Source organism: Ictidomys tridecemlineatus, chromosome 5, assembly GCF_052094955.1.
Source record: "Ictidomys tridecemlineatus isolate mIctTri1 chromosome 5, mIctTri1.hap1, whole genome shotgun sequence".
NCBI classification, from domain to species: domain Eukaryota; kingdom Metazoa; phylum Chordata; class Mammalia; order Rodentia; family Sciuridae; genus Ictidomys; species Ictidomys tridecemlineatus.
In genome coordinates this window covers 148419022-148435606 of record NC_135481.1, presented here as the reverse complement: position 1 = coordinate 148435606, position 16585 = coordinate 148419022, and the positions used below count along the sequence as shown (strand labels likewise).

General features: G+C 38.0%; 1 protein-coding gene across 1 annotated transcript in view; it reads left to right on the top strand.

Annotated features, from left to right (window-relative positions):
* Positions 1-10745, top strand: part of Cers3 (ceramide synthase 3) — a 125556-nt gene extending 114811 nt beyond the window's left edge. Inside the window, exon 11 of the mRNA XM_005320087.5 lies at positions 8148-10745. Coding sequence (XP_005320144.2) covers positions 8148-8327 — 180 coding nt within the window. The 3' untranslated portion in view covers positions 8328-10745. The remainder of the gene's footprint in view (positions 1-8147) is intronic.
* The last annotated feature ends 5840 nt before the right edge of the window (positions 10746-16585 follow it).

Here is a 16585-nt window from a genome sequence, read left to right as displayed (position 1 = left end):
TAGGGAGTGTTGGTGTACAACAAGTGGGAAGGGTAATAAAATAAAAGAGGCTGGTTGATTCCAAGAATGGGACTCATGCTGGTCATGTAAGAAAAGTATTGGCACTCAATCAAAGCAGACCGGTAGAGTCCCAGAAACCTCTGTGACTTGGTCTTTAGCAAGTATGTACATTCCTAGTTCCCCTAGAGCACATTTGATTTGGTTTTGCTTTATATTAAGTGTTTTAATTGCTGGAAAGGTTTTATAAATTGGTTTGTTTCTTGCAGGATACACAAATTTTTTAATATTTTTTAATTGTAGATGGAAACAATACCTTTATTTCATTTATTTATTTTTATGTGGTGCTGAGGATTGAACCCAGGGCCTTACAAGTGCTAGGCGAGTCCTCTACTGCTGAGCCACAACCCCAGCCCACAAAAATTTTTTATAGAACACATGGTATCCATCTTTTATTAAGCTTTTCTTATTTCAGCTGATTTGTCTAGAATACCTTACCCTGTGTTTTTTTCAAATGGTGGGTTATAAATCATTAATAGGTTGCCAAGTTTACCACTTAGATCTTGACCATCAATTTTAAATGAACTACAATTGAATATGTCAGTGTCTGTTTCACCTAGTAAAAATCATTAGGGATGAGTTTCATTATTTCAGGCCAGTCCTTATGGCATCAAGGGCAAGGTCAGAATAGGGGAGAGAAGAGGTGATGAGCCAACTGGTGCTCAGGTCAGGAGGAAAAGAGAGGGCAATTTCTTATGTGGAGAACTGACCTCAGTGAGAACTGGGGTGTGTGTCTCCTGGGGGCCCTGTCTTTTCAAGTATTTCGCACAGCCTTCTCCAGTAGGGGTCTGCAAAGGACTGTTTTCACCCTGTATGCCTTGTAAAAGTTACTGAACCCCTCCCAGCCTCAGTTTTCTCTCTTTTAAAGTAGAGAATGCTTCCTATGTCCTGTGGTTGTGATGAGAGAACGTTATTGCTTATAGTGACTTCTTAGTTCAGTGACTGGCCCATAGTAAGCCCTCTAAATATCTTTGCTGTTACTTTTATATTAAAAATGGATAATTATGATTGTAATGCATTCCACTATTGTCATGTAAGAAATTAAAAATGACATATTTAAGATAAAATTGAATTTAAAATAAGTTTTGATTTATATTTGGATTACACACACTGTCTAATCTATATTATTCAACCTTGCATAACATGCAGCTAACTACATGTCCACCCAACAAACTCTTACTGCTAGGAAATCCATAGGGCTCCTTTCTGAGTTTGGTTCATCATGGAAGGCAGTGGCTTTCAACCCTGCCATACCCATAACCCTTCACTAGCCTGATATTAAATTCCTAGGTAATATAATTTACCTAGGAATGTAATTTCAAAAAAATAATATAATGCCCAATTGTCATTAAAAAAGAGATAAAATGGAAGGGTTTTCTGGTAAAATATACATTTTGTACATAAAATGTGTACATGATTATAGTAAAGAGCATAATAAAGCCAACAGATGATTGTATCTGTAGAATTATACCAATGGGCAAGCTATAAGTATGGGTTGATACAGGTGACTCGAATGTCATTGGTAGTGTTGCCATCAGTGACATGGTTTTCTGGAATTGAGGAGTTCAGAACAAAACAAATTATATTCTTTCTTTGATTTATATACATAGCAGCATGCCTGGAAAATTCAGAAGACATTTGTTTCTCCAAATCCACAGGAAATTGGTCCTAGGACAATCCCCTACTCCAAGATACCAAAATCTGCAGATGTTATATAAAATGATGTAGTATTTGCATAGAACCTATGCATATCCTCCTGTATACTTTAAATCATTTCTAAATGACTTAAATACCTACTTCAATGTAAGCACTATGTAAACAGTTGCTATAATGTATTGTTTAGGGAATAATGAAATTAAAAAGTTTATACAAGTTCAGTACAGATGTTTTCTTTTCCATGATTTTTGGTCCTCAATGGGTCGAATCTGCAGATGTGAAACCCAGAGAAGACAATATATTAAAGCTATGCAACAGTTACTGTAGTTGGATGTAAAATGGTGTTTGATTCTAGTCCTGAGCAGGGCTTTCACCTGCTCGTATGTCTGGTGGAACATGTGAATGTAATGTATATTTGCAGGATGTTGGCTTCTCTAGCTTCTCCTCACTAAAAGTTGGTAGTGCTCCCAACAACCTTGGTGACCATGACGATGCCATAAAGTCTCAAAATGCACCAGACAATCTGGGGCCTCTTCTTAGAGATGAAGGTGTAGAAGATGTGGCTGGGAGGAGACAGGGTGGCACCCTCAAGGACTGGTTTCTTTCATCGCTAAAGCAGCTCCTCAAGTCTTAAAGAAATGAGTAGATAGATGCCAGTTTGTCTTTCTGGAAAGAAATTGGGTTCTTTGTTCCTTTTTAAGTTTCTCCTTGTTCCCTATGAAAATATTTTGATAAAGGAATAGGAAGCCTGATGGGCATTGATGTTCCCTGAGTATGGCCCTGTCCTGGAAGATTCCATCTAGATGAGGATCTAAGATCCAAGCTACCAGTATATCAGAGAAAATATATCTTTCTCTGTTGCATCATAAGGAGATGTTGAGTTTACTCCTCAACGTTTTCAGTGAAGTTTGTTTATTTTGAGGTGCTTCCTGTGTTGTGGAAAAGCACAGAACCTACAGAGAAAAGTCCCATGAAGTTTAAATTTCTGTGACTAAACCAGTAGAATATGTGCATATTGGTTTCTTTCAAAAGCCACGTTTTCGTGCAGATTGCACCCAGAGGAGATATTTGGTTACATCTATCCTAGACTCTTGGGAGGTGGTCAGTTTTAATCTGCTTGTCACAAAAGTAAAAATAAGTTGTATGATTATGGAATGTCATCTTGAAAAATGATGTGAGAGGAAACTGCCTCCACCTTCCTCCTCCCATCCCCTTTCTAAACTGGGTTTAATAGAAATGCTTGTGAACTGGCTTAGTGGGTGACCCTGGGGTCATGTCCATCACTAGACTTGCAGAATTCTCTTACTTGTTTTAGTAATTCATACCATCTTTATTTTTCACAACCAGGGCCAATCTATACCAATCCCTGACCCCTTTCTCAGGGTAATGTTTTCCTTCTAGGAGATTTCCTAGCAAAAATACTTTGAGAAGCAATGCAAGAAGAGGAAGAAACATAAAACTCTTAATCAAAAACTGTAGTTAATGAACCCCTGCATAAAGAAAACATCATAATTACCGTTAATAAAAATACCTGACAGCAAAAATGCCTATCCAAGTAATGCCTTACTTAGCAAATGGTTATTGGGGAAACCATTGTGTGTTTTTGTTTTTTGTTTTTTGTTTTTGGTACTAGGAATTGAACTCAGGGGCACTCAACCACTGAGCCACATCCCCAGACCTATTTTTTTATTTTATTTAAAGGCAGGGTCTCACTGAGTTGTTTAGCACCTCACTTTTGCTGAGGCTGGCTTTGAACTTGAGATCCTCCAGGCTCAGCCTCCAGAGCCACTGGGATTACAGGCATGTGCCACCATGCCTGGCTGTGTTTGTGATTTAAAAAGAAATATTTTAAAGTGTTGTTTTAAAAAGTATCAACAGTAAAATATACTTTATTTTGTGATTTTTAACATGTATATATTTGTGTAACCATTGCCATTATCAGGATATAGAACAGTTCCATCACTCAAAATAACTCTTTCTTATAACTTGATTCCTCACTGCTGATTATCTATTTTCCATCCCTATAGTTTTATCTTCTCAAAAATGTCATGTAAATGATGTTAATATGTCATATAGTAGGTGACTTTTGGAGACTAATTTTTGTTTTACTTATACTTTTGAGATCCATTCAACTTTTTATGTGTCAATAGTTTGTTCCTCTTTATGGTTAACTACTGTTTCATTATATGGATATACCATAGTTTATCCATTTAAAGGACATTTGAGTTGATTCCATTTTTGCAGTTATGAATAGAACTGTTATAAATGTTGGGTTTATATGAATATTTATTTCTCCGGGGTATATACTCAGGTGTAGGTCTGCTGGCATCTACACCTAAGTATGTGTACTACAGTAAACATTTGTTGACTTTTATGAGTCACTGCCAAAACTGTTCTCTAGGGAATGTGCATCATTTTTAATTTCCGCCAGCAAGACATGAGAGTTCTAGTTGTTCTGTATCCTTGATAGCCCTTGGTATTGTCAGTATTTTTAATTTTAGCTATTCTAATGGGCTTGTACTCATCATGGTTTTAATTTGTGTTTTCTTAATAGCTGATTAGGTTGAATATTTTTTCATATGCTTACTTATCATCCTGCATTCTGTTTTATGAAGTGCCTATCTTTATGCCCTTTGCTCATTAAAAAAGATATTGTTTTCTTATTGTTAAACTTGGAGAGTTCTTTATTGCACATGCAAGTTGGACATATTATTCACAAATAATTTTCCCCAATTTGTAGCTTATCTTTTCCTTCTCTGGATAGAGCAAAAGTTTTTAATGAAATCCAGTTTATCAATTTTTTATTTTATGGATTATACTTTTGTGCCATGTCTGAGAACTCATTGCTCAACCCAAAGTTGAATGTTCTAAAAGTTTGATAGTTTTTCATTCTATATTTAGATCTATGGTCTATTTTGAGCTTACTTCTCTATAAGGTATGCCATTTAGATCAAAGCTTACTTTTTTGTCTGTAGTTGTCCAATTGTTCCAACAATTGAAGAAATAGGTATATATCTGTTTCATTTTTTGAAACTATTGTAAATGCTATGTTGGGAAGACTTTTCTTTCTCCATTGAATTGCTTTGAACCTTTGTCAAGTCAGCTGTATCTGTGTGCATCTATTTCCAGAGTCTCTATTCGGTTCACTCTACTGATCTATGTGTTTATACCATTGTTAATACTATCCTGTTTTGATTACTGTTAACTCTATAGTATGTCTTAAACTTGGATAGTATAACTCCTCCCATTTTATTCCACCTTTTCAGAATTGCTTTGGCTATTTTAGGTTTTTGTCTTGGTATCTCCATATTAATTATAGCATTAGCTAGTTTGTATGTAAAAGAAGTCCTGCTGGGACTTTTATTGGTAATTTGTGGAACCTATGGATCAATTTGAGAATAATCAGTAATTTTGCTATTATGTCTTTCAATCTATGAATATAAGGTGTTTATACGATCATTTAGATCTTTGATTTCTTTCATCAGAGTTTTATAGATGTTACATAAGACCATATACATGCTATGTTAGGTGTATGTATATTTCATTTTTGAAACTATTATAAATGTAATGAATTTATAAATGTCAATTTTTATTTGGACATGCTAATTGTATTATATTTATGGCCATTGTGACAAATTACTAGAGACCCAGAGCTTGTAACAGCAGGAATGTGTCCTCTTAGAGTTCTGGAGTGGGACATCCATAATCAGTCTTGCACTGGAATCAAGGTGTTGTCAGGGCTGTGCTCACTTCAGTCTAGTATAAAACTGCTGTTTTCCTTGTGTAGCTTCTGGGGCTTTCTGATCTTCTTTAGTTTATAATGACATTATTCCAGTCTCTTCCTCTATCTTTACATTGCCTCTCCTCTATGTATGGAATTCCCTGTGTCTACATTTTATAAGGATCCTTTCATGGCATTTGGGGCTCACCTGAATAATCCAGGATATTTGTCACATCTCCAAAACCTTTGCGAAATCAGATAATATTCACAGGTTCTAGAGATTCAGTCTTTGAGGACATTTTTTTTAGCCTACCATACTAGTGTTTAGTAATAATGATTGTGGTGTGTGTATGTGTGTGTGTGTGTGTGTGTGTGTGTGTGTGTGTGTGTGTGTGTGTGATTCTGTGTGTTGATCTACAAATTTGCTAAACTCACTAATTTTATGGTAGATTTCTTAGGATTTTCTAGATAGATAATTGTGGAGAGCGGTGACAGTGATTGGGAGACCAGTGTCTGAGATTGAGGTCCCTGAAGACTTCATGGCTGTGGCACGCTTGGTGACTGGGAAAGTTTCTATGCAAACTGTAGGATGCTCAGTTGCTATGGCAATGCCCTCCATGGGGAGACTCTGCTGGGAGAATCTTATCAGCTTTGACCTTATTCTCAGGCACACACTTCCTTTCTAAGATAGCTACAATGTTTCACCAATTCTGCTGCTCCTGAATCTGCCAGCGAATTAGAAACTTTAAACAATGGACTTTCTTGAGAGCTGCACAATGCTCCAGACATTGCATATTGCAACTGTAGAATGTAACTGAGGAAATAGCTGCATACTGTTGCTAATTCTGTAACTTTCATGAATACAAAGAATAATGCTTACATAGACTTTAATCTGATTAATGAGACATATTTAATAAAGGTTGCTGGTGTAATTCTTCAGACCTCTTCTCCATCAGAGAGCAGTGCTCCACCCGACCCCAGCTTTATCTTCAAGATCTGAGTGTGTGACTCTATTTCTTCCAATATCCCATGGCCCCTCACCAGAACCTGCTAGTTTGGCCTCATTGATCAGAGCAGATAATGATTATACCTGCAAATAGACATACTTCTTTCTATTTTCCAAACTGTATGAATTTTCTTTATATGACAAAAACTTCGAGCACACTGTTGAATAGGAATGGTAAAAATGGACATTTTTGTGTTGTTCTTAATCTTAGGGGGAAAAAGCATTTACTAATTCACAAGCATGATATTGGCTCTAAGTTTTTGAAGCTAAAATTGAGGAAGTTCTTTTCCATTCTTTCTTTACCAAGAGGTTATTTTAAAAAAATCACAAATGTATGTAAAATTTGGTCATATCATTTTTTGCATCAATTAATATAACATACCTTCTTTAGATTATTAATATGATGGATTACACTGATTGGTGATTTCCGCATTTTTGAGCCAGCCTTGTGTTATTGGGACAAATCCCACTTCATCATGAAGTATTATATGCATTGCCCATTTTGGTGTTGAAGACTTTTTGCTATATGAATTGATATTTGTCTGTAGTTGTCTTAAACTGTCATTGTCTGATTTTGGTGTCAGGGTAATTCTGGCCTTATAGGTTCAGTTGAGACACACTCCCTCCTTTTCTGTTATCTAGAAGATACTGTAAATTTTTTATGATTATGGAATCCCATTTTAATTATAACATAAATTAACAAATCTAAATAATACAACTACCATAAAGCTAAAATTCTCATTTACGTGAAAATTTATTGTTATTTCTTCTTTACATGTTTCATAGAATTTGCCAATGAAACCATTTAGCTGGGTACTGTTCTTTTCCAGAAAGTTTTTTTACTACAAATTCAATTTTTTATATTTATATGAATATTCAGGTTATCTGTTCCATCTTGGGTCTTAATCATTTATAGTTTTTGATCCATTTCATCTAAGCTATTGAATGAATACACATAGAGATGTTGATAGCTTTCTGTTATAATTACAATCTGCAGTACCTGTAGTCATATCCCCTTTTTCTCTGGTAATTTTTTCTTTGTCTCTTTTTTTATCTTTCAGATTTGCTATTTAATTATCAATGCTTTGGTCTTTTCAAAGAACCAGCTTCTAGTTTTATTGTTTTTCCTTATTTTGCTTATTTTCAATTTAGTTTCTTTCTTTTGTTTTTATCATTTTTTTCCTTTTGAATACTTTGAGTTTATTTTGCTCGAACTCTCTCGTTTCTTAAAGTTTAAGCTCAAATTGTTTGAGACATTTCTACTTTGCCAATATAAACAATTAATGGTACAAATTTTGCTTTCGAGCACTATTTTAGCCACACTTGACAAATTGTTTGTATTTTAATTTTCATTTAGTTCAAAAATGCTTTCTGATATTATTTAAGGCTCATTTTTGGCCCATTTATTATTTATTTTTATTAATTTTATTTCCAAATGTTATGAGATTTTCCTGTGTGTTTTTTTAATAGTGTTGACATCTAGCTTTAATTTCATTATGGTCTGGAAATATACTTCATATAATATCAATTATTTAAGGTTTATTTTATGACCCATGATTTGGTCTCTCTTGGTGAACGTTGGTTGCATGGATATTGGATCTTCCTCAAAGGGAGTCAGACCTCTAAACTGGGCCTGTTCATTTGCATATGCAATCAAGACTATTCCTGAAAGGCTGTCACTCACAGCCAATTCTTCCCTTTGTCTAGAATATCCAGGATGTGAGAAGTGATGATGAAGATGAATATGAAGAAGAAGATGAGGAGGAAGAGGAGGAGGAGGAGGAGGAGAAAGAGAAAGAAGCTGCCAAAGACAAAGACAGAGAAAGTTTGAAGAATGGCCTTGGGGCTAACAGGCACCTCATTCCCAATGGTCAGCATGGTCGTTAGCTTCAAGCCCATGTCATTCCCACAGCACAGCATGCTTCAAGGACTCCTGGGAGCTGGAAATGCTCCCCTTTCCATGGCTGTGGCCAAGAAGACCCACAGAGATCCCAGATACTGCCCTTCCCTCTTTCTCACCTTCCCTCCATCCTAAGATGTGTTTAACAAAATGTTGTTAACTTGTGTTAAATTGTTAAATATTCAAATGCCCGTGGATTTTATTGCAGTTAGGACTCACACTGGTCAATAATTTCAAAGATTTCTCCAAAGCACTGTTTCAGTTCTAATTGCATTCACTCATACACTTGAGACTTTTAACTTTTTCAGGAGTTCGCTTTGTTTTGGTCCTTTTACCTTCCCACCTTGCCCATCCTCATGATGGTTTCACAAGTGCTAAGGAAACTCATTTTTCCCAGGTGTGTTTGGCCACAGAGAGCAACTCAGTTCCCAAAGATGAGTTGAAGTGGCAATGGGACAGTTGCAGAAGGATCAAATAAGGAGATAGGCTTCTGGGGCTCTTGGCCCCTTCCCTTGAGCTAGAAATGGTAATGGGATAGTGACAGAAGGACCAAACCAGGAGATAGGCGTCTAAGGCTCATGGTTCCCTCCTGTCACCTGCAAGCTCAGGTGCTTTATCTCTACAATGTGACTTCACAGGGTGGAGTAAAGATCAAATGAAATAATAGAGGTGGAAGTGTATACTGGCACCTGTGTATTATTGCTAACTGAACCTCTGAGCTATGATTCCAGCTCTGTTTGGGAAAGAGAAACCTGACTAAATTTGGTATGAGTGGGACTGAACAAAAAGCACACTCTTAAACAATTCCTCTTAAGTGCATCTGAGATACCTGGAAATACAAAGCCCCAGAGGGCTGCTTCCACTTGATTTGGTAACTATTTGTTAGCTCTATAAGGATAATTCTCAGATTGTCCTGGAATTCACCTCTCTCAGGTCCTCTGAGAGGATCATGAAAGTGAGTTTTGGCATGTTTCCTTCTTATCTTTTGCTGGTTTCTCACGGTTTTCCTGTCTAAGAGAGAAACTTAACCTGTGCTGCCCTGAGCCCCTTCTGGCCAGCAGGGCTGCACTGTGGGCTGTTAGGGTCCATCTGGGGCCTCACCAGGGAATGGGGCCCAGGTCAGGTTGCTCACTGAGCCATACCACCCAGGGAGCCTGAACCTCTAAGTGGCATGTGTGGGAGCTGCAAGACCCCCCAAAAAATTCTTGGAAACAGAAAGAGGAAGCCATACATTGCTTCTCTGCTATCCAACCCAATCAGACTACATAACAGTGAAACTATACAACACAGAAGGCCAGAAAATAACCCTGAGAAATGTCCAAGGACAGGCTCTGGAGTCAGTGTCAGCTCTCTGGGAGGATGGATAAGGGCTAGTAAGTCAGTGGCTGGCTCTCCTTCATCCCCAGGGGAGAATAGTGGGGACTACTTGAATATTTCCAGTCTATAGCCTTGTCTTCGTCCTGAGCAGTGTGTCAGGGGTGACCACAGGGTCCTGCTGACAGGAGAGACTGAGCCTTCCAAAGAAGAGTTTGAGCACAGTATGCCTCTTCTCTTCTCACACATCCCAGCCTCTTGTATTGGGTCAGATTTTGTATCTTCATCCCATATTGCACAGAGACTCATACTGTAAAGCCACATGAAAGTCAGCCCTAACCAATGCAGGCCATAAGGCCATTTGAGGAGAAAGGGTACTATGCTCACTAAAAAGGTCTGAGACTTTTGGTTCTTAATGAAAATATGTTTTTAAAACCTTCAGGCCAAATAAAAACAGGCAAACAGACACAAAAACCTTTCAGAATTCTTTCCCCAACAAAATCTTTGGTTAAAGAATTGTAGAAAGAACAGAAAAACAAGCCTCAATTTTTCTCTGCATAATATTTGCTTTTATAAGTACAATAACATATGCCTTATCTGTATAATGTGATATTATATATCTAAGATGCCTCCACTTACTTTGTGGCATGGCTATTGGTTTATTATTAATATTATATTATTATTGTTATTTAGGGGGAAGAAGGTCACACTAAGATTACTTTTTATGTTTCCAGTTATCAGAGTATTTTCCCCCTTGATTTATTCTGGTCTTATCTCAATACCAAATCTCTTCTTAAGGTAAAAAATTGTTTGCTGCTCTCTGTCCTCCAGTTTTTTTTCTCATTTGATTGTTAAAATTAAAACTGATATATCAACTCTTGATACAGCTGGAAGCATTAAACTACATTATAAGAGTGAGATACAGGTTTATAACATCCTTTAGGGCATTTGAAGTTAATTTAAAAGGTATCCTATTTTACTACAGGACACAAGGGCTCAGGGCTATGCAAGATGACTTTTTAAAATTGTAATCCACAGTGCCATCAATATTGTAATGGTAATGACTTACAATAAAACAGAAACAAAATCTAGTGTGTGTGGTGTTGCATGGATTTGGCATTCACATTGCTTGGCCTCTGAGAGAGAGAATTACAGGTCTCCCTGCATACTGGAAACAAAGGTTTGCCAGTCCTACAGAAAGGCCTACGGGGAATTGAAGGGAAACTGAGGAAAAGGGATCCAGCTGTAGATTTTCAGTCTGCTGGTCTCCTGATGCCAGACATCAGAACAAAGGAGGTGGGTGGGGCCCAGCTGAAAACCCCAGGCCTGACAAGGTGGTCACCCTCAGAGATTCAGGCTTCCTGGAGTATTTTCATTTCCAAGCACTTCAGACATATTTAAGAAGAATCTTTTAAGAAAGTGCCTCTTGGCTGTGCATGGTGGAGACAGTCGGCCAGCCTGGAGGCTGGAGTCTAACCAGGGTGGCATTGAGCCATGTGCAGGAACTTTGAAGTGTTAAGAGAGGGTATTGATCCTAAAGGTATTTTCTCAGTCACATTTTGATATGGGATCTATAAGGATGGCTTGATTGGCTTTCCATCAGAATTACCTATGGAACTTAAAAAATAGATACCTAGTTCATTGCCTGCTGCACATTTCGATTCAACACTTCTGGGTGAAAAGTAAATCTACATTTTAGCTGAACCTTAGGTACTTCTGAAAAGCAGTCAGGATTCTGTGTGACTCTACTTGATTTTATTTCTATTGGCAGTTTTGTACACTAAGAGATGTTAAATGCAATTGTTTAGAATAAAATAAAATAGGGAAGAAGAAAAGCAAGCAAGGCAAATATAAAATTCATACTAAGATGGATAAGTGTAGTGTATCAGCAGCTTTTCATTGCTTTGGCCAAAATATCCAACAAGAACAAGTTAAAGGAGTAAAAGGTTATTTTGGCTCACAGTTTCATACATTCAGTTCATGGTTGGCTGACTCCATTGCTTTGGGCCCAAGGTGAAGCACAATATCCTGGTGGAAGAGCATAGTGGAGCAAAGCTACTTGACTCATGGTGGACAGGGGGCAGAGATGAAGAAAGAGGAGCCAGGAGACAAGAAGTAATCCCCAAGGGTATGCCCCCAATGACCCAGCTACATCCCACCTGGTTCTTTCAAATTATTAATCCGCCAAATGGATGCATCCACTGATGGAGCTACAGCTATCATAATCTCTTTATTTTTATTTTTGAACATTCCTGCCATAACACAGAAGCTTTAGGGATACCTCATATCCAAATCACAACAGTGGGTATGTTGGTAGGTTTCAATCCAAATTAATGAGAATACCAAATGTAAAAGCAAAGAGTCTCAGATTAGATTTTTTAAAATATCAATGTTTACCACAGATATACTACAAATGTCAGGAAAAAGAAATTGAAGGACAGAGCAAGATAGAGATGCAAACTCTACCCAACAAAGCACTGTGGTTGCTATTGTCTTAAAAAGGCAAGGAGAACCAGTGAGCAGTAAGAGAAAGCATTTAATAATAATGAAAGGGATCTATCCATCAAGAAAACACAAAACGTTTACTTAATAATATAACTTCAAAATACATAAAGAAAAATTTCACAGAATTAAAAGAATTAACAAATTCATGATCACATTTTGGTGGTTTTAACATACCTCTTAGTATTTGATAGAACAAGCTAAAAAAACATCAGTAAGAAAGAACATCTGAAAAATGAAATTAACAAAATTGACCTAGTTGATGCACACAGAAAAACACTGTAACCAATAATTGCAAGATACATATTCAGGAGCACATTCAACATTTAGAAAAGAGCCATATAATGGGCCATTAAGCAAAACTTGAAACATTTCTAAAGTTTAAAATCATACAGAATATAGTTACTAATCACAATGAAATTAAACTAAAAATCTGTAACAAAAAGATATATAAAAAAATCACAGGTTGAAATTAAGCAATGGACTTCTAAATAAACTATAGAATAAAAGTGTTTTGGAGGCTGCAGGTATGGCTCAGTGGTAGAGTGCTTTCCTAGAATGTTCGAGGCTCTGGGTTTGATCCCCAGCACAACAAAAATAAGCAAAAAAAAAAAAAAAAAAAAAGACGTTACTGTTTGTAGATATAAACAAGCTTGCTCTAATATTTATTTGGAGAAGTATGGTCCTGGAATAACTAAAATAGTCTCAAGAAAAAATTAAAGTGGGCTGAATATAGAGCTGCAGTAATCTAGACAGTATAGTATTGGCAGAGAGAGAGACACATAGATCAGTGGAATGGAATTGAGAATCCTTGGCTGGAGGTGTAGCTCAGTGGTAGAGCACTTGCCTACCATGTGTGAGGGCTCTGAGTTCCATCTCAGCAAAAAATAAAAAACAAGAGAATCCAGAAACACATCCACACAACCATGACCAACCAATTCTTGACAAAGGTGCAAATCCAATTCAATGGAGAAAGGAGAGCCTTTTCAGCAAATGGTGGTGGAACAATTGGATGTAGATATGAACCTTGACACAAATATCACATCTGTATAAAAATTAATTCAATATGTATCATGAGCTTATATGGGGGGATGACAGCCAACATCTCATTAAGGGGTCCTTCTTCCTGCCCAGAATAATCCAAGCCACCCTAACTAAGACTGACAATCTCAAATAATTAGTAAATAACAAAGCACAAATACTCAGAAATACTTACAGAAAGCGAAGCCTCTGATAGATCTAGTCCACATGGAATTAGACAAAGGACAAAATGGTTCTGATGGTTTATTTAAGGGGGGTACATCAAAGTCAGGGATAAGGTTTCAAGGGCAGAGTTTTGCTTCCTGATGTCTTGCAGTCAGTAGGTTGATTGATATCTTGGCAGGTCACACCCATCTCAGGTGCTGTGTGGGATCTTTGCAGAGCTTGAGGGGGAAGTGCACCTGCATCAGGCAGTCAATTCCTGTGGGGGGTGCCATGGGGAATTCCCAATGCCAGACTTATTCCCTCAGGAGGCTACTATGTGCAACAGTCCACGGTGGGCTCGTGACAAGCTTACATTTAAAATTTTAAACTATGGAGACTTTTAGAGAAACAAAACCCAGAAAATCTTCAGGTTCTTGAGTCAGGCAAAAAATTCTTATAGCAAAATAAAAAGTACAATCTATGAAAGGGAAAACTAATTAATTGAACATCATCAAAATTAAAATGTGGCTCTGTGAAGGACCTCCTTAAGATGAAAAGACAAACTACATTCTAACAAAAATTATTTGCAAACATACATTTAATGAAAGACTTGAATGCAGAATAGTTAAGTAATTTTCAAAACTTCCTCCCCCAGCAGGATGATTTTGTCAAGCTTTGTTTTCTGTGACTAGCATTAGGAAAACAACAGGCCATTGCTGGGGATTACTGGAGGGATCAATCTTAAAATAAGAATTCCAAAGCCCAGGTAGAAGAAGGGTCTTGCCTGAGGTGTCACTAGTTGTTGGCCTGGCTTGGTCCCTGGAGCTTGCTGTCACAGCCAGGGCCTGGTCAGAACAAAGGATTGGTAAAGTCTGTGCAGATAGATGGGGCCAGAGTTTTCCCACCTGCAATTTGAATGGGAGCCCTCACACCTGCCCCTCAAGGCTTGGCTCAGAGTCCCCTCACTTCAGAGCAGGCTACTTTCTTTGGCAGTTTTGTTGGCTCACTGTCCCTGAGGTGACAGCCATGTTCTACTCAGAAGCTAATCCACTGGTCTCCCTGGGGTTCCCCAGAACCTGTGAGCAAGCAGATGACCCAGCCTGACTCTCTTGCAGTGAGCAAAGCCTTCTGGTCCAGAAAGAGTTTAGCAGTTGACATATAAATCTGTACTGAGTCTCGGTGAAGGAGAGACTTGGGCTGTCATCCCAGCTGCCTCCCCAAAACTTCTTGCTTTTCATAGGCCCTCTGCCAAGCTGTCAAATGCTCCCTTGTTAATAAAATCTTCCAGCAGGTGGCTCACAAGTTCCTGTCAAGAAAGAGAAGGGAAGTGCTGGGGTTGTGGCTCAGTGGTAGAGTGCTGCCTAGCGTGCATGAGGCACTGGGTTCGATCCTCAGCACCACATAAATATAAAATAAAGATATTGTGTCCACCTAAAACTAAACAATAAATATTTTTTAAGAGAAGGAGAAGCAGAAGCAGAGGAAGAAGAAGAAAGAGAAGGAGGAAAAGTAAGAAGCAGAGAAGGAGGAGAGGGGGAGGAGGAGATAAAGATCTGTATCTTTTTGAAAAACAGGGTAAGGATAGGAGACAGGGAGAAACAACTGAAAGCTCCAACCAGGACTGTCATGGGAAGACATTTTATTTGGGTACCTGGCAATTAGTCTGTACTTTGGGACTAAGGGCTCAAGATTGTTGGCCAGAGATGGCATCAGTCTGGGCACCACCTTGCATATCCTATTCCCACTTAGAGTGGTAGAAAGGTCCCTTCTAGCTCACTACCAACAGGTCTTTCTCATTTATTTGGCACCATTGGCAGGTTCCCAGTTTCTAGGTAGTTCTTTCATCAGAACCCCTTTTCTTTAAAACAATGACATTAGAAAGGGAAGTTCATAATAGGTCTGCATCCCTGGGCAACTTCTGCACCAGCTCAACTTGGTTGGAACAGACACAGAGCCAAGGGACATGGAGTTAATGTACAACAGATAGGCAGCAATGCGGCTTTCACAGGGAAGAGACACATCACCATCCCAGCAGCTGGGTTTGTGCTCAAAGTCTCTTTTTCCAGCCCAGATTTTTGGTTGCCATCCTTATGAGGAAGAGGCAAAGGAAAGAACTTTGCAGCAATTATAATGAGGTCCTAGGATGTGACCTTGGTCTTGGATAACTGAGCTCAGTGCTCCTCTCCCCAGGTTGCCAATACCATGTAAGGGGCCAGACACTGTAGGCTTTGTATTCTATGTGCTCATGAGCAGGAGCCCTTAATCTGGACTCAGTGGAGTCATCCTGGGCAGAAGCAAAAGAATCTGACCCTTTGGCATTCAAAGGCAGCTGCACTAGCCCAGATAACTATGGCAACTTAGCAGAAGGTGTGCAGGGTGGGTCAACAAGGAAAGATTGAGGTAGGCCATGCCCATGAATAGGAGAGTTGCTTGGAATTTGTTACTGAAATTTGTATACTGAAGCTGTAGGTCATTTATTCTTAAAAAAAATGCATTCAAATTTATTTATATAATTTCATCTATGAAATTTCATAATTTCATCCAAATGATGACTCTTATAAAGTAATTATGTAGTTGAGAATACAAAGGCTACAAGAGATGCTCAGAACATGGGTTCTGGAGTTGGGCCATACTATGTTGAATCAAAATGCACCATGTACAGGATGTACAGAATGGATAAACCATGTCATCTCTCTGAGTCTTTGTTTCCTTATTTATAAGAATGATCTTCTAAGGTATGTTTTAGGATTATATAAAATATATTTTGAAGCAAGTGGCATAGAAAATGTGCTCAAAAAACATTGACTTAAACTTTAATAAAATGTTTGTATCACACAATTTATGAATGGCAGAGCTTGGATTTAAATCTACACTTTTGACTGATCTCTAAATATCATGCATGGATGGATTGAAAAACATATATTGTGGCCCACTGTGTGTCAGTCCAAGGATTAGAATATATAACAAGATACATACCACTCATGTTTCCACTGAATTAGATGGATGAAGAACATGGACATCAGACACCATATATTGGAGTTCAGTCGGGAAAATAGGAGTCACATAAGGTATTTCAAACAGAGGTATTTAACACAGGGGATTGCTTACATATGTGTTTGGGCTAAGAAAGCAACCAAAAAAGCTTACTTGGGTATAATAACTTCACGGGAAAAAAAGCAACATTTTTTTTCAGAACACTGGTGGTTGGGGGAGAAACCCCATGGAGCTTATGTATATCTTGGCT